The following is a 19,678-nucleotide window of genomic DNA, read 5'->3' as shown; positions in this document are numbered from 1 at the left end:
GGTTAAGATATATTTAATCTCGCAGTGGCACAAACATGATAAAGTGAGAATTAATTTTTGTGTAAGCACATTCATTTACAGTGTTAATGCCAAGATTACTGGATGGGCAGTCCAGCTACAAATAAGATGCCATTCTGGCATAATATAGGGGTCATACATTACTGCTTTTTGGATTCTTTTGGTACTCTTTGTAATATTTTTTTAAATTTCAAAATTTTCACTGCAATGAAAAGTGTAGCAACAAAATCCACAAAATGTCTATATGTCAAACTATATGTACTACAGCTGTGCTCCCTCCCAATGCTAGCTCTCTTTTCTATTGTAATCACATAGGAAAACTTGTGCTTATTTCTTAGCTTCCAGCATCTCTAGTCTTGCCAACTTCTAGACTGGCTAACAAATATTTGATGGGATAATGGTTAACACAAATTTGTTGATGAGATTATTGTAGGGCTCCTCTATTCACCCACAATTAACATATTTAATAAAGGGGAAGGAAAAAAGCTTGCAATATAAAAAACATTACCTCCAATAAATCAGATGATGTTGATGTAAATACAATTATTTTGATTGCTTGTTGATATTGATATAAATGTTGCCGCAGACCTTTAATAGAATTTGATTTTTATGTGTTCTAGATTCTGGCTGTATAAGGGATAAGAACAGCAAGAGAGCCTAAAGGTACTGCAGAAAATATGGATCTTAAGGGAGCAGCTGCCGAAGAGGGACAACAGAAGAAAAAGAGGAAACCTTTAGTACCACCATCTCCACGTCCTCTTCGCTCATTGTTTTGTTTGAGCCTTCAGAACCCATTCAGAAAAGGCTGCATAAACATTGTAGAATGGAAGTATCCTTTAACAAGTTAAATATTGAGTGATTAATAATGCAGGCCTATTTTTGTTAGAGCAAATATGTTGTTGGCTTTCATTTTTCATTAGGGTATTTTAATACTAGAGACAATTAATTTGTGCAACGAAGATGCATGCATGCAATAAACTAAGCAAGCTATTTTACAAACATTTCAGAAAAAAATGTTTATATCTGAACATATATTACTATCACCTTCACTGACAATATAAAGAGAAGGAATAGGGACAAACTAAGAAGTGCAGAAATGTTAGCATAGTGGTTAGTCATAAAACCAGTTAAAACACTATTGAGGCAAGTAAAAATTAAATGCTTTAATAAATGATGCACAGATTAATGCAGGTTCTAGTGCACTGACATATTCCAAGTAGTACAGTAGAATAAAGAAGCCATGAGGGGATAATTTTTAAGCAAGCTAAGGTATAGAGCCAAGAAGTTTGGCTGTGAAAACACGTGCATTGCCTTTCTTTTTCAGTTATCTCAAGGGAAGCTGAAAAAAGTGGGCATGACTGCCACCAGCACATTGAAATGGGGCATAATCCTGGTTTATACACTTTGAGAATTTCAATGTTAAACTTGGGCTAGAAAACCCTTTAAATATTGTGGACTTTCAACTTCTGTATTTTAGTCATATCTGGAGCTCCTGCTCCCCATTGATTCTTCATAAAAAATCAAGGTGGCCATGCATAAGCTCAACTATCTTCATTGTAGTCTAAAGGTACCTTCACACTAAACAACTTCACAACGATATCGCTAGCAATCCGTGACGTTGCAGCGTCCTGGCTAGCGATATCGTTGTGTTTGACAGGCAGCAGCGATCAGGCCCCTGCTGTGCCATCGTTGGTCGCTGCAGAAAGTCCAGAACTTTATTTCGTCGCTAGACTCCCTGCAGACATCGCTGAATCGGCGTGTGTGACGCCGATTCAGCGATGTCTTCACCGGTAACCAGGGTAAACATCGGGTTACTAAGCGCAGGGCCACGCTTAGTAACCCGATGTTTACCCTGGTTACCAGCGTAAAAAAAACAAACACTACATACTTACCTTCAGCTGTCTGTCCCCGGCGCTGTGCTTCTCTGCACTCCTCCTGCATCCTGTGTCAGCGACGGCCAGCCGGAAAGCAGAGCGGTGACGTCACCGCTCTACTTTCCGGCCGCTGTGCTCACAGTCAGTGCAGGAAAGCACAGCGCCGGGGACAGACAGCTGAAGGTAAGTATGTTGTAGTGTTTGTTTTTTTTACTTTTACGATGGTAACCATGGTAAACATCGGGTTACTAAGCGCGGCCCTGCGCTTAGTAACCCGATGTTTACCCTGGTTACCGGCATCGTTGGTCGCTGGAGAGCTGTCTGTGTGACAGCTCTCCAGCGACCAAACAGCGACGCTGCAGCGATCGACATTGTTGTCGGTATCGCTGCAGCGTCGCTTAGTGTGAAGGTACCTTAAGAGACAGATGTTCCAACCATTCTAAACCATCATAACATGCACCAAAAACAAGATTTTCCTCTCTGGGGTACTGAAAAGAGTGCACCTGCGGGTAAGTATTTCTCCAAGACAGCCACAATCTCCATGAGAAATAATTTAAGGGATATTTCTACTTAACACATTTATCATTTATTCACCAAAGGAACCCACATAAATCTCCAAAATGTGGGTCATCAACCCCCAGAAGCCAGGTGGAGAAACAATGGAGAGGTGACTATCTCTCTCTCTACTCACCTTAGTGGGATTTACATAAAAGAAATATATCTTGGTACCGTGTTAGCCAGTAGATAGAAAAATATTTAGAATTGAGAGTCCTCAGTGATTGATACCTTTTAATGGCTAACTAAAAAGATGGTAAATTGCAAGCTTTCGAGACTACACAGGTCTCTTCATCAGGCTATGACTAAAACAAATTCTGAAGAATCACATATTTATGCACAACATGGCATAGAAAAAAAAAAGGGGAAACACCATGGATAAGACAGGTGACATGCAGCAGAATTACCATGGGTGATAAACAGTTACGTCCATAAATATTGGGCCAATTCATAGATAAGGATTGTTTTATTGTCCTGTGATTAGGGTCTCTGTTGTGATGACCCCACATGGTCCAAGGGGCAAGTTCCTTAGATGATGTAAAAAGACATAAATTCATGCGACACATTCATTCCTGCAGTGTGAGTGTCAAAGGTCGTCATCAGTTTATATTCCCAGACTCTTCTGTCTCTCTGGGATTTGAAGCTACCCTGGGATTTACAGAAACAGCAAGCCTATTACTTTGCTGAGTTATATGACAGTCATTTGCAGTATTTTGAAAAATGCTGCTGTTACATTGTTACTGACCCCCAAGGGCAGGACAGGGTATTTTGTTGTTCTAGGCAATTCAGCTAATGACATCCCCTTCCCACCCACAATTAACCCTTAGCCCCTAAGTAAGCCATGGGTCACAGAGCAAAGTAAAAGAAGCCCTAATGCACCCCCTCCCACTCTGATGGGTCAGGCTACAAGCTCTGATGACCACTTCCATTAGAATTGTTACTTTTTTCACCTAATAACACCATCAAAAGTTAAAAAAATGATGTACTTTAGGGTGAGGCTCAACAGAGAATGATTATTCAAGCTTAAATATAGAATCATTCACTGTTTGGGAACCATTTACACACTATCAGGGACAAATAGTGATATTCATCCCTGACATCCTATATTTTATATGTCAGACAAAAGGACAGTTATGGAAACTAATATAACTTAATTATAAAGAGTGACAATTGGTTTCAATTAAGGTGTCCAGCATTTGACAAATACCCTAATGGAAACTAAACAGACTAAATAGATAAAGAGATATGTCTGATGGTTTTTACATCTGGTATGCGACAAATACAGTTTGCAATAAAACTGATGGTGGTACTGATGCCATATTCCTGTTCTGATGGCAGTTCTGGTGATGTATTGACGAAGTAATGGTTGTTCTGGTGCTGTTTTCTAACACCAGCATATGTATATGTCACCAGAACCACCATCAGTACATGAATGACTCATCAGATCTACCATTAGTACATTAATACTTCAACAGAACCTCAATCAGTACATGAATACATCATGAGAACCACTGTAAGTAAATAAATACACCACCAGCACCATCATAAGTACATGTATACATCATCAGAACTACCATCGCTACATGAATTCATAACCAAACTTAGTACAGCAATCAATTGTAATGTCAAGTCAGACCCATATACATAGGTATCTCATGAACTCTTAACAATGGTAAGGAGATGTTGGGAGTTTTTGCTATCAGTATTTATCAGACTGCAGGCCATACAGGAACCACAATGTTGATGAGACATAGTAAATATCATCAAGTAAACGTTTACACCAAGGTACCTTATAGGCAACATCCTCTTTGAGTTGTTTCTTTCTTTTTTCTCTTATGTAAGACAGCACCAGGGAGAGAGGGGACCCACCCTTTAAGGACAGGAAATCTACAGAATGAAAGGGAAATGCCTTTCCCTCGCATCAGTTGGTTTCCTGTCCTTGATGAGGGAATCATTCTTTGGGCATACCTGAAAAGAAGAAGATGGACTTCGGAAATGTTCTAGGCCTGGTCCTGCCTCAGCTGGTGCAGGATCCTGAAGGGCCATTGCTGGGTCCAGGGGGCCTTTTTGGGTGAGTGAAAGGAACCCAGCCGCAGCGTCACAATCGGTGGCTTGCTGGCTTCCACGTCCCTTCCTGCGCATGCATGGGGACGTGCTGGACGGTGCTTCCTTATGACGCAAGCACCAGGGTCAGGCAAGCACCAGGGGCAGGTATGGACTGGGAACGAAATTCAGCCCTGGCAATGGAAATCATACTGGCCAATGCTGTCCCCGTCCCCGAGCACTAGATGGAATATATTGCTAATGTTACTCTGGATGAAGATTTACTACAAGACCAATATTTCTAATCATTCCTGTGGCCTGCTGGGATAAGAAATGGAGTGGGTGACTTTGTGCTCCATCACAACTCTTAACAGTATGGGTGTCTTGAGAACACCAAATCTGTTAACAACATAGCAGACCAGGCGGCCCATGACCAGACAGGCTCTTCTGGCATTTGCCAGAATTGCCAGATGGCCTGTCCGGCCCTGACCGTAAGTAATTTCTGGTGATGGAGCCAGAGGAAGCTGGAAGGGACACACTGTTGGCTAGTCCCGTTTTAAAATGTTTAGACCACCAGGAGATCATTCTACCATAACTCCAGCGATCCTTTCAGGTAAAATGTAGGTCGAGTCACAGGAGCCAGAACAACAGCAGCAGCTGCAGCAGAAGCCACACAAGTAGCAGCAAAATGTGCGGCAGCATGAAGATTCCCAAACAACTTCAGGGCGTCCTGAGCGTGGCAGCGGCAGCAGTGGATGTTCGGAGGGAAGAAGCAGCAGGTTTATGCAGCAGATCAGAGACTCCAGCAAGGTGGACGAATCTGCGGCCTCCAGAGGAGCTCTATCAACTCATATGATCCCTCCTCCAAATCCGGGACAAAAGTGTGTAGCAAAGGTCAAGCACAGGGATTGTGCGCTCTGTGATGAAGAGTTGCCTGTTACCTAGGAGATAAAGCTCTGTCAGTTATGTATTGAACAGATATTATGTGGAGAGACCCCTAACTTCACCTAAGATTAGAGATGAGCAAATTTGATCGGGTCCCTGCTTATTCGGCAAGCTATGTCGCTTACCGAATAAGCTACAGTGGAAACCTGGATACATGGAGCGTGACGGCTGATCAGCTGTTTGGCTCCGCAGCTGCATGTGTAGTGGCTGTTTCACAGTCACAACACATGCATGGAGAGCCTGTGTGTTGGGCTGTCCAAGCATGTGTTGTGCCTGTCACACAGCCACGACACATGCAGCTGCAGAGCTGAACAGTTGTGTCACGGAGTCCTTCTCCGGTATCACACAATCAACAGAGCAAGAGAATAGTGAACAATTCCAAGACCTTTATTTAGGCAAAAATAAAAAAGGTCCATATACAATCCACCACACAGAGGATAAGATAGTGCAGAACCTGAATGCAGTTCAGTGACAGGATAAAAGTCCTGGGAGATGAGAGTCCAACAATCCAGCAGAGAGAGGATAACATAGTCCATATTCTCTCTTTTTCTCTGAGGTGCTGTGTTCATTAATAATCTTTATTTTTATATAGCGCTAACATATTCTGCAGCGCTTTACAGTTTGTGTTCATTCACATCATGGTTCCACACAGGATCTGATCTTGTGCCTTAGGGTATGTGCACCCGTCAGGATTTCTTGCAGAAATTTCCTGAAGAAAACCAGAAATTTTCTGCAAGAAATCCGCATTTTTTTTTTTGCGTTTTTCTCCCGGTTTTCTTAGCATTTTGCAAGCATAATTAGCTTGCAGAATGCTAAAGTTTTTCAAGCGATCTGTAGCATCGCTTGGAAAACTGACTGACAGGTTGGTCACACTTGTCAAACATAGTGTTTGACAAGTGTGAACAACTTTTTACTATAGATGCTGCCTATGCAGCATCAATAGTAAAGGATAGAATGTTTAAAAATAATAAAATAAAATTAAAAAAATGGTTATACTCACCCGCAGAGAGCCGATCTCCTCAGCGGCGTCCGTTGCTATAGATGGTGTGTGTGTGCAGGACCTTCCATGACGTCGCGGTCACGTGAGCGGTCACGTGAGCGGTCACGTGACCAATCACAAGACCACGACGTCATCGCAGGTCCTTCACACAGAGTATCTATAGGAACGGAAGCGGCAGCGTGCACCGCTGAGAGGCAGGAAGACATCGAAGGTGAGTATACTACTGTTTTTTTTTTAATTCTTTTTTTTTTAACCAATTATATGGTGCCCAGTCCGTGGAGGAGAGTCTCCTCTCCTCCACCCTGGGTACCAACCGCACATAATCTGCTTACTTCCTGCATGGTGTGCACAGCCCCATGTGGAAAGTATGCAGATCAATGCATTCCTAGGTGTGAGGAGTCACCGCAATTCCGCAAATTTAATGAACATGTTGCTTTTTTTTCCACGATGCGATTTTTTCGCGGAAAAAAGGCAACATTTGCACAAGAAATGCGGAATACATTGTAAATAATAGGAGGCATATAAGTAGTTTTTTCGCATTTTTATCACGTTTTTATAGTGAAAAAACGCGAAAAAAACGCGAAAAACACTGTACGTGTGCACAGCTCCCTGATATTTTTAACCCCCCCCCCCCCCCTCCTTTTTCACAGGTCAGGTGGTAAGGTCCCAGGGGCTCATTGTTTCAACAAGCTAGGTCAATATGTCATTAGCATATTAGCAAACAGGAGCCATTCATCAATTAACAAATAACAACTCATCCTACAAAAGAAACACCATGAAAATCTAAAATATTAATAGAAACAAAATGATACACACATACCATATCCCACCATCACAAGTTGATCAGCCAGCGGGCTCCATATATCTGGGTTCCCGCTGTAGCTTATTCGGTAAGCGCTATAGCTTGCAGAATAAGAAGAGACCAGATCAAATTCGCTAATGTCTAATTAAGATCTATTTTTAGAATGAAGGACAAGAATTCTTTTAAATTCCTGACCCAAGGGGTTGGTAATAAGGATAAAAAGAATAAGAAGTTTAGAAAGCTGTGCCCAGAATTGGATATTTCTGCAGGGTTAAGATGTGATGGAACATACTGCCATTGTTCAGGTTTGGAAGATTTCCTGATCCTTTCAACGCAGTTACTGATATAGACGTAGAAGCTTTTAGTCTGGTTGTATATGTAGCCCAGAACAACCTTGCTGTCTGTGTAGAATCTTGTGTCATCAACGTGAGTAGCTAGTTCGTTCTGTTTGAAATCTGCAATCTCTGTGGCTAGCACAGCCCCACAGAGCTGAAGTCTCAGTGTGGTGTATTCAGGTTTAGGAGCCAATTTAGCCTTCCCAAATAGAAATCCAACATGAGCTTTATTGTTAGAGTCTATAATCTTCAAATAGGCAACAGCTGCAATGCCTTCAGTAGAAGCATCAGAAAATATATGGATCTCTTTCCTTTGACTCGTAACAAGGGATGCTGGAGTGTAAAAACGTGGTATGAGGATCTTATCCAAGGCACAAAGAGATTCCCTCCATGACTTCCACCTTAGTTGTTTGTGTGCAGGGAGTGGTACATCCCAGTCATTAATAGAATGAGAGTTGTCTTAAGAGAAGCTTGTGTGTATAGTCAAGGGTGCAACAAACCCAAGAGGATTGTATAGACTGTTCACCACTGACAGAACTCCTCGCTTAGTAAATGTTTTTTCTGCACCACTAATATGAAAGCTGAAGGAGTCCTTTAACAAGTTCCATCTCAAGTCCAGACTTCTCTGTACTGGAGAATTGTCTGAGCCTAGATTCAAGTCCCTGAATTCTGCAGCATGAACATTAGGGTGAAAGGCTTTCATGACAGCAGCACTATTGGTGGCAATTTTATGCAATCTTAAATGAGCTTTAGAAAGCATTCCTTGTGTCCGTTTGAGCAGATCTATGGCTTCTTCCAGTGTGGGCAAGGATTTGAGACCGTCATCTGAAGTCCTTTTCATTGAACAGTTGGGCATCCTTCCTGAACTCTGATTCACCATCAGAGGCAGTCCTATGTAGGCCGTATGTAGCAACTGCAGGAGAAGGACTGTTTCCGAACACGTGCACCTTCATGTGGTATTCAACCATTTCCTGGTTGGTGTTGTTGTCTTGGTGCCATAGAAAACTGAGATAATTTCTGTGGTCTTGTCGCACGATGAAACAATGGAACATTTGTTCAATGTCAGCACTCAGCAGTAATAGCGACTGGCTCTTTTCTGAATCTCATAAGTACTCCCACCAGGTTATTAGTAATTTTGGGACCAGTGAGGAGAAGTTCGTTCAGAGATACACCATGATGCTTGGCGCTTGAATCGAACACCACTCTGATTTGTTTAGGTTTTCTCTGATGATTAACTCCAAAAGAAGGTAGATACCAGCATTCCTCATTCTCTTGCAAAGGTGGAGCTGGCTCTGCATGGTCATTGCGAAATATCTTGTCCCTAAAGGTTACAAAATGGTCCTTCATTTCAGGCTTATTTCTTAATGTTCTCTGCAATGAGGTGAACCTGGATAAAGCCTGTTTTCGATTGTTAGGAAGCTTGGTTCTTGTAACCTTGAAGGGTAAGGGAGCAACCGAACGGTCAAATTCATTCTTGAAGAATCCACTGTCCATTATTTTAACAAATTCCTTGTCTTCTATGGATAAGGCGATTTTGTTGTCCTCTTGTGTTGTGTGAAACAATGTTCTTCCTAAGTCATCACCATATGGAGTTGGAATTATGTGAGGCTCTTGGATGAAGTCTGAGAACCTTTCTTTCACTTCATAGTGAAGGGAGCATGGTTTGAAGTGAGTTGTGCGACCATTTTGGAGTGCATACATTTTAAAGGAGTTAACTTCAGATGCTTTGTGACTCTTATCCAGACATACATAGCTCACGATTACCCAGCCTATATCGAGTCTTTGGGCATATGGAGTATGATCTGGGCCGTTGCATTGTTGACACACCTTGTTGGCCTTCAGGATGTCTCTCCTGAGTAGGATTAGAATATCAGCATTTGTGTCCAGAGGAGGAATCTGGTTACTTAAGGTACCGTCACACTGAACGATATCGCTAGCGATCCGTGACGTTGCAGCGTCCTGGCTAGCGATATCGTTGAGTTTGACAGGCAGCAGCGGTCAGGATCCTGCTGTGCCATCGTTGGTCGGAGCATAAAGTCCAGAACTTTATTTCGTCGCTGGACTCCCGCAGACATTGCTGAATCGGCGTGTGTGACACCGATTCAGCGATGTCTTTTGCAGGTACCCGTTTCAAGTTCTGAAGGGTGACCCTCCTCTGGACAGCCACTGGCTCGTAGACAGATGATCCAACAGTTCCAAAATGGCAATGGAAACTGATCACCACTTATGGGCATTCTAGGCTCCAAGTTCTAAGTAGAGGAAGATGCAGCTGCTCAGCATACCTGCATGTCTTTCCTAACTAATTGTGCTTGACCTTATCTTTGTTCCATTATCCTCTTTCCTGATTCTCTTTTTCCCGTATTGAAGAGGGTATCGTCTACATGGACACAACTTGCACAATCTGGTTTTATACCTGCTTGTTGACTAATACTTGCATATATACTCTGATAACATGTTGAATCTCTGCAAGCTCTATATGTAACAGTAGATTTAAGGTACCGTCACATAAGCGACGCTGCAGCGATCTAGACAACGATCCCGATCGCTGCAGCGTCGCTGTGTGGTCGCTGGAGAGCTGTCACACAGACAGCTCTCCAGCGACCAACGATGCCGGTCCCCTGGTAACCAGGGTGAACATCGGGTTACTACCGCTCTGCACAGTCAGTGCAGAGAAGCACAGCGCCGGGGGACAGACACCGGAATGTAAGTATATAGTGTTTATTTTTTTTACGTTTACGCTGGTAACCAGGGTAAACATCGGGTTACTAAGCGTGGCTTAGTAACCCGATGCTTACCTTGGTTACCAGGGGACTTCGCATAGTTGGTCGCTGGAGAGATGTCTGTGTGACAGCTCTCCAGCGACCACACAGCGACGCTGCAGCGATCGGGATCGTTGTCTAGATCGCTGCAGCGTCGCTAAATGTGACGGTACCTTTAGGTGCATCAAGTAGGGATGATGAAGCGCGGCTTCCGGAGTGGGAATTTCTTCCCTGTTATCAGATATGTGGTCACATTCAATTAAAGTTGGCAAGAGTATGTGCACATTTCCTTTGATTGAAGAGACAATGTACTCAGAGGCACTGCTGCCTGAAGTCTCAATATGACCAGAGCAGGTGTTGAGGGTATATGGAGTCGTTTGTCCCTTTATATTGAAGATCTCAAAAAGTTTTGGATTTGCTAGAGACCTGTTGCTCTGCTCATCTATTATGGCATACATTCTGGAGGCCTTGTCGGGTTGGCCTTCTGGATAGACATTGAGCAGAGATACCTTGGCACACCATTTAGGACCAGTTCCTTCTCCTCAAACTTCAATACTTCAGGAGGAAACAGCAGTTGCATTAGGATCAGGAACTTGTGGCTACCCGCCATGCTTTTGAGCAGGATTGGATGCTGCTGAAGTTTGTGGTAAAGTCTTAGTCTCCTTCCTTTGTAATTGGGCCTCCATCTTGGCCCCCTTCCTAGCAAATGAACTTCTTACTTTAGCTTCCTCTGCAGACGCACGGATTTCCAGTAGCTTGTCAGGCATTGTTGACTTCCTGGATTGAGATGATCTGGAAGATCGTGATGTGATTTTGGTCGATGTTGTGCGATGTGACCTAACCTCTTGGAGGTGTGCGATGCGGGGTTCTGCCTTATCCAGGGCATCTTGCACTAATGAGGTCTTTTTCTGATAATTTTCCCTTTCAGCTAGCTCTGCTGGGGCTTCTTCCATGTCACAGTTACTCAGGAACGTGATGTACTTTGAAGACAGTCTCTGGTAGCTATCATAGGCAGCAGATAAACGATTCAATGTTGAAGTTAAATCTGCTGCGTCATTGTTAGAGCATGAAAGAGCTGCTAAATTATGATCAACTCTGCTCCATAAATGATCAAGGTTATCTAAGAACTCATCTCTAGTTGTCTTAAAGTTTTCTCTGACCTTTTGTCTTGGTTTGGTTACATGTTTGGGTCGTATGTCCTGCTCTGCAGTAAGTGTGAACTCAGTAATATGATGTGAGATGTACGGTTCTCTGTATAAGCATTAGCATTAACTCGCTAATTTGTGCCTCTAATCCTGATGAGCTGCACATGATTAGTCTGCATGGGCAGCACGGAGGCGCAGTGGTTAGCACAGCAGCCTTGCAGCGCTGGAGTTCTGGGTTCTAATCCCACTAAGGACAACATCTGCAAAGAGTTTGTATGTTCTCTCCGTGTTTGTGTGGGTTTCCTCCGGGTACTCCAGTTTCCTCCCTCATTCCAAAGACATACTGATAGGGAAATTAGATTGTGAGCCCCAACGGGGACAGTAACGATAATGTGTGCAACCTGTAAAGCGCTGCGGAATATGTTAGCGCTATATAAAGATTATTATTATTAAGGATGATGCACTGATGAATTCAACAGGTTTTATTTACAGTACCTTGATGAGATGAGGGGAGATATCAGGGAAGATGAAGGGATGAAGATGAGGTAGGAGCTAAAGTCGATATTAGAAGCACTTTCTCTAGTCCTGAAGCATGTGTTGTCCAAGATGGCACTGACCAAGAAGAAGGAAGTGAGATAAAGATAGTAGGAGTTGCAGAAAGAAAGGTATTATGGGTAAAGCACAGTAATAATACATGAACAACATAGTATAACAACGGCCAGTAGAAGGCAGCAAAGCACAACAAATACAATAGATGGACTTAAACTGTATACATTGCATAATGTCCTATAATGACTGACAGTCTTTGCAAAACATTTAACTAACAGGACATCCACAGTGTCTCCCTACCATACTAACTTTTATCCATACTGTGCCCCATTTCACTCTGCCCCTTTCTCCATATCCATTTTGTGCTTCCTTTCCACACTATGCCCTCATACTGCTCACCACAATGATGATCACCATAGCAGCCCAAACAGTATGATATCCACAATTGCTCCCCAATATGCATGGTAATCATAAATATTTCCCATAAAACCGGGATTAACGTTATTTAATGTAAACCCAATATATATTATTTGAAAAATTAAAAAATGTATGCTCCCCAATATACACTATAATGTAAACCACAGCCCCCCAATATACACTATGATCTACACCACAGCCCCCCATGCAGTATAATGCCCACTACAGCTCCCAATATACAGTATGATGTACACAACAGCCACCCCTATACAATATGGTCACCACAGCCCACTTTACGGTATGATGTATCCACAGCCTCAGGTATAATGTCCCCCACAAATCCCTATACATTATGATGCGCCCAACATATTGTGTATAGTATTATGGCCCACATGCCCAGAAATAATGTCCCCCATAGCTCCCATTATAATGTTCTCTACAGTCTCCCATATAATATGATGTCCCCCACAGCCCCTCTTGTTATGTCCCCACAGTCAGCCCCTCTTGTAATGTCTCCACAGTCAGCCCCACGTATGTCTCCACAGTCAGCTCCACAGCCAATCCCATGTTTTCCTCCACAACCAGCCTCATGTGTGTCCCCAGAGCCAACCCCACAAATGTACACACAGCCAACATTAAATAGGCCCCACAGTGAGCCCCACATATGACACCAATTCTTTGTCAAACTAATATAAGATAAATAAAAAACAGCTTACACTCACCTCATCCTTACTCCTGTCCCTCGCAGTCTCAGTCTCCTCTTCTGTCTGGTACAGCAGTGGGCGTTGGATGGCCATGTGACGTCCCCTGTGTGTGCCATCTCCAAAAGGGTGCAGGGAACTAATTGCAGCTCCTCTGCTCCGGTCCCGGGTAATGCTCACATCAATTGTTTTTGGGTCTGACAGACATGAATGAGTGTGGGAAGGGAACCACGGCCAGAGCACAGACAGATGGAGGGGAGACCGGTGTCAGTGACTGACATTGCAACTGTGCCTGCACCACGGCCATCACTTTGCTGAATGCATGTGGCCGGAGAAAAGCTGTAGGCATTCAGGGAGGTGGTGCCCTAGGCAGGTGACTGTCCTGCCTACCCCTCATCCCAGCCCTGCTTCCCCATCCCCCATGATGTTATTTGATTGCTGCTCAGAATATTCACCTCCATTGCCAGAAGAACTCGGGCACACAGCCTGAATCTTCTTGCATGTGGTTGGCAGAAATTGTGCTGTTATTTGCAGGGTAATAGGAAAAAATTTACTCGAAGTGTGTTCTCACCAATGTAGGACATACTATATTAAAGGAATCTGTCAGTAACATTTTCTTTTGGCTAGCAAAGGTAGTGCAGGATAGGGCAGTATCAAGCATTTCCTTGGGTACCTTTCTCCGTAGTAGCTGGTGCCCTGTTATTCATATGAAAATAAAGCTCAAGAGTAGAGATGAGCAAATTTGCTCGGGTTCCCTCTTATTTGGCAAGCTATAGCACTTACCGAATAAGCTGCAGAGGGAACCTGCTTCCTGGATCTCGCTGGCTGATCAGCTGTTCAGCTCCCTCTACATGTGTTGCGGCTGTGTGACAGTCAGGACACATGCATGGATAGCCTGTTTGTTTGGCTCACTCTCCATGTATGTGTTGTGACTGTCACACAGCCGCGACATATGCAGCTGCGGAGCCGAACAGTTGATCAGCTGGAACGATCCAGGAAGCCGGGTTCCCTCTGCAGCTTATTCGGTAAGCACTATAGCTTGCGATATAAGCAGGGACCTGATCAAATTCACTAAACTCTACTCAAGAGCACTGGTGGATATATTATTGCACTTACAGTTCTTGGTTTCTCCTAGCTTCTCCATACCACTGCCACCATCTGCTGCTTTGCTGACAGTGCAGACAAAGACTCTGCTGCAAAATGTCACTTCTACTCTCCACTGTCAATCAAGTAATGGATGGCTGATACCGCAGAAAGAAGAACAGAAAAGACAAGGACTACATGTGCATCGACAAAACCACCGGTGCACTTGAGCCTAATTTGCATATGATTAAAGTACAAATCTCTGCACAAGGGGACACAAGATAGTAGCAAAATGGGTACGCATGGGAGTGTTTAAAGTGAACCTGAAGGATTTTGCGAAGTAACCTACAGACACTGTCAGGTTGGTGCCGTTATACTGATTAAAATGATGACTGACTTTAAAACCAAAGAAAGACCTGCCTACAGGCTGCCCTGAAGCACAAACATGATCCTCATTATAGAGACAGACTCTTTGTGCTTCAGGGCGACCTTTGGGCAGTTCTTTCCTTGGTTTCTCTGGCTTAGATCAAGAAAATAAGACTCTGCCTACAGTTCTGCTCAAGAGCAAGAGCAAGAACATATCGTTAGCTGAAAACATTCAACACTGATTGCACAAGAACCACAAGACGGATTTCATCACCCCAGGTATCATTTTAATCAGTTTAATAGTGCCAACCTGACATTGTCTGTAGTTTACTTAGCAAAATCCTGCTGACAGGTTCACGTTAACACTTCCCTAGCCTGCACTATCTTTATTAGTATAGGACAAATGTTATTGTCAAATTAAAAGGGGTTGTCTACTATTGAACAACCCCAGCTAATTCACTTCAGGGTCCCATTTGGAATAAAAACAACGGGTACCTCTGGGAGCAGCATCATTACAGCTATGCCATCACCACTATTCCCAGGAGTTACATGGCATTGTTGTGTCAGACAATCTGAGGGCTCTGGTCAGCAGACACTGATTGACTACAGTAGACCGGTGACATTACATTGTGATGTGACCCCTGGGAATAGCAGCACTGACGTAGCTAGAAGGGTGCCTATGTGGGAGGTGAGTCCCTATTGTTTACATTTTAAATGGGGCACTGAAATGATTAATTTGGGGATCTCCAGTAGTTCGCAACCTCCTTAAAATAACACTCAACTCCTTCCAAATCCAAGACTGTTCACCTATCATTGTCCTAACATAGATAGATACCAAAAAGGATTATTTTTCAGACACGAAAAGTCAGCATCAATGGATTCAGTGTCACCTGCTCATGATGATTTCGACACGGTTACTATAAAACTACGGCATATTATAAATTAGTATAAGTTTCGTGAAAAGACTGTATATACTATGGAAAATGGGTCAGTGAAATAAGAAAAATCTTTATCAGGCCAACCGAATGAAAAAACATTGCATTTAAAAAAAAAAAAAAAAAAAAAAAAAGGCAATTTTAATTTTCTCCCCCCTAAGAAGATTTTCTGAAACCAAAGTAAACACTTTGAGCATGAATTTTGAATAGTACACTCGATAATACTTTTTTACATTCAGTATGAGTATTATAAATACCAGGGATGCAATATCCACATACATCTATTATGCTACCTTTAGGCTGTGTGCACACGTTGCGTTTTTTTCGCGCTTTTTCCTGATAAAAATGCTATAAAACCGCATACAATAAGCATCCCATCATTTAGAATGAATTCCGCATGTTTTGTGCACATGATGCGTTTTTTTCCGTGAAAAAAACGCATCGTGGTAAAAAAAGCAGCATGTTCATTAATTTTGCGTTTTTTTTTTGCAGATTTCCCACTACAAAATGCATTGGGAAGTGTCCGGAAAAAACCGAGGTAAAAACGCGTCAAAACCGCGGCAAAAACGCATGCGGTTTTTTTGTCCGGTTTTTCTCAGGAATTTTCTGCGAGAAACCCTGAACGTGTGCACATAGCCTTAAAATTTAGATATTTGTATGTAATTAAATTTACTCACTGTAAACAAATAATAGCATTCTTTGCTTCTTTTGCTATAACAACCAATTGTATTCTGTACTTCATATAACATAGTATACAAAAAAAGAACAGACAAACCGCGGCACCTTAAGTGAGTAAACACAATATTATAGTCTTTAAAGGGTGCACAATTGTATGCACTCATAATACGGCTTTAGATTGTGTATCCTCAAAAATCCCTCTGGGATACTTTTCAATAGACAGGGTTTGCAGCTTGCCTGGGTGGATCCAAGTGAAAGATCCAGATTCGGGCTCACGCAGGATGAGTAAATCAAGAAAAGCGCATCCAGCCCATGAATGGCAGCGCTTCCTAGTACTCATATCCAAAAATGATATTTCTTTTTTTTTTTTTTGATAAGTTAAAATATAGGAGATACAACACTTTTTGGATGCAGTATATATCCTTCAGGTATCATAAAAACACAGAACAAATCCTCAAGGAGGATGTGAGTCCAGGGAAGCACTGCCATTCATAGGCTGGATGTGCTTTTCTTGATTTTCATATAGTATATGGAATTGTCTTTGTTGTTTTTTTGTAGGTTGTAAATTCTATTTACATATTCAATAACTTATTTCCTTTGACTTCTTTGACTCTAGACCATTTGAAATTATTATTCTTCTTACAATTTTTGCAAATTGCGTGGCACTAGCAGTCTTTTTACCAATGCCAGAAGACGATACCAATGCGACCAATGTGGTGTTGGTAATTATCCTTTTCTGTTTTTATTGTATTGTATAATGTACTTTTGTTTGTTTTTTGGAGGCGGTATATTTTGATTTCCATGGATCTACTTACAGAGTTTGTATAATAATAATAATAATACTATTTTTTAATGTACCATTAATTTCCAGGTGCGGAACATGTGAAAATGGTTACATACAGCTCTGGCAAAAAATTAAGAGACCACTGCAAATTATTCAGTTTGTCTGATTTTTCTCTTTATAGGTATATTGTTGAGTTAAATGTAAATTGTTCTTTTAATCTATAAACTTCTAACAACATGTCTCTGAATTTCCAAGCAATATATTTTGTTTTGTTTTGTTTTCTAAAAAGGAGAAATGTTCAAAAAAAAAAACAACCCAGTGCTTTCAGACCTCAAATAATGCAAAGAAAACAAGTTCATAATCATTTAGATACAACAATACTAATGTTTTAATTCAGGAAGAGTTCAGAAATCAATATTTTGTGGAATTACCATGATTTTTAATCACAGCTTTCATGCGTCTTGGCATGCTTTCCACCAGTCTTTCACACTGCTCCTGGTGCAAAAATGTAAGCAGTTCTTCTTTGTTTGATGGCTTGTGACTATCCATCCTCCTCTTGATTACATTCCAGAGGTTTTCAGTGGGGTTCAGGTCTGGAGATTGGGCTGCCCATGACAGGGATTTGAAGTGGTGGTCTCTTAATTTTTGGAAGTGCATTGAACAGCAGGGTGGATTGCTGCTAAAGGTACCGTCACACATAACGATATCGCTAACGATATTGTTGCTTTTTGTGACGTAGCAACGATATAGTTAAGGAAATCGTTGTGTGTGACAGTGACCAACGATCAGGCCCCTGCTGGGAGATCGTTGGTCGCTGAGGAAAGTCCAGCACTTTATTTCGTCGCTGGATCTCCCGCTGACATCGCTGGATTCACTGGTAACCAGGGTAAACATCGGGTTATAAGCGCAGGGCCGCGCTTAGTAACCCGATGTTTACCCTGGTTACCAACGTAAAAGTTAAAAAAACAAACACTACATACTTACCTTCAGCTGTCTGTCCCCGGCACTGTGCTTCTCTGCACTCCTCCTGCATCCTGTGTCAGCGCCGGCCAGCCGGAAAGCACAGCGGTGACGTCACCGCTCTGCTTTCCGGCTGACCGGCGCTGACAGTGCAGAGGAAAGCAGAGCGCCGGAGGACAGACAGCTGAAGGTAAGTATGTAGTGTTTCTTTTTTTAACGTTTACGCTGGTAACCAGGGTAAACATCGGGTTACTAAGCGCGGCCCTGCGCTTAGTAACCCGATGTTTACCCTGGTTACCGGGGACCTCGGGATCGTTGGTCGCTGGAGAGCTGTCTGTGTGACAGCTCTCCAGCGACCAAACAGCGACGCTGCAGCGATCGACATAGTTGTCGGTATCGCTGCAGCGACGGTACCCAAAGGGGAAAAAAAATGTCTTTAAATCTTCTGCTTAGCGAGTGTGAACGAGCTGAGTGTAACCGGAGCGTAAGTGCGAATGGCGGTAAGTGTGTGACTTGTGATTCAGTGAAGAAGCATTTGGAAAACCTTTAACAAATACCTGTGTGAATTGGTGTGAGTTGATGAATTGTGAATTGCTGAGTGCTTTTCTACCTGTTCAAATTTTGGGGAGCTTTCTTAACCTATTTTTTCTCTCTACAGGATTAATCTTATTTTAAATCTTGAGGAGTAGCTATATTCATAAGGGGTTAATTTAGGGTGGGGGCTCATAATTAAGGGTTTATAAGGGGCAGCTGGTTGGGGCTCAAGTCCTTTTGGAAGTGCATTGAACAGCAGGGTGGATTGCTACTAAGGGAAAAAAAATCTCTTTAAAACTTCTGCTTAGCGAGAGTGAACAAGCTGAGTGTGACCTGAGCGTTAGTGCGAATGGCGGTAAGGCTATGTGCACACGTTGTTAGGGCTAGAGGAACGCACCGAGTAAATATAGAGGTTTAATTATAATAGATGCATTCGCAGCCCGGGGTCCACCGTGCATGAGAACCTGCTGCTAGTAAACAGCGGAACTATATGGCGGTATGAGCTAATTCTGTTACTTCACAGAGTAGCCATGAACTCAAAGCACTGCGCCCTGTTTGACTTCACAGTGGCACAGGCTAACAACCCAACTCAGAGCAGTCAGTGGTCATGCATGCACACAAAACTCCTTGCCGGAGGTGCCAGCATTCTAGGGGCTTATTTCAGCCAGGGCCCTGAATACATTCACACAAAATCTCCTCGCCGGAGATGCCAGCATTCTAGGGGCTTATTTCAGCTGGGTCCCTGAACACAAACTCACATGACCACACTGGCGCAAAGCACATAATATAGAACGATACTAGCGCATGGCCGTTCGGCCATGCAAACCTTAAATAGTTGCAGCACGTACAGGACCTTCCCAGAAGGACCAATGATAGGCTGCCACAGAGCGTGAGCACCTACAGGGCCTTCCTGAAGGAACAATGGCTTTAGCTGCACTATCTGATCATGTGACCCTCGATCTGCACTGAGAGATCTTACTCTGGGCATGCTGAGAACGAGAAAAGCAGGACTTAGTCCCAGAAGCGTCTACTCGCCGCTGCCCAGCACTGACTTCAATGGCAGAAGCAGGAAAAGAAGCAGTAACTCTTTGTACAGAGTCAGACTGAGCGAGACGCTCGGGCTGACGTCTCCACTGAGCAGGCTCCACTGCGGCAGGAGAAGAATGGGAGACCGCAGCGGAGATGGCCCGAGATT

At 43.0% G+C, this 19,678-nt stretch overlaps 1 protein-coding gene across 2 annotated transcripts in view; it reads left to right on the top strand.

Moving 5' to 3' along the window:
* Nucleotides 1-19,678, top strand: part of CACNA1S (calcium voltage-gated channel subunit alpha1 S) — a 592,997-nt gene that overhangs the window by 73,232 nt on the left and 500,087 nt on the right. For both annotated transcript variants that reach the window (XM_069739086.1, XM_069739077.1), the window contains exons 2-3: nucleotides 639-847; nucleotides 16,822-16,927. In XM_069739086.1, the coding sequence (XP_069595187.1) occupies nucleotides 696-847; nucleotides 16,822-16,927 (258 nt within the window). In that variant the 5' untranslated portion in view covers nucleotides 639-695. The remainder of the gene's footprint in view (nucleotides 1-638; nucleotides 848-16,821; nucleotides 16,928-19,678) is intronic.

This window comes from Ranitomeya imitator, chromosome 1 (assembly GCF_032444005.1).
Source record: "Ranitomeya imitator isolate aRanImi1 chromosome 1, aRanImi1.pri, whole genome shotgun sequence".
Lineage (NCBI taxonomy): Eukaryota > Metazoa > Chordata > Amphibia > Anura > Dendrobatidae > Ranitomeya > Ranitomeya imitator.
Note: the sequence above shows the minus strand (reverse complement) of the source record. Positions and strands in the feature narration are given on the sequence as shown.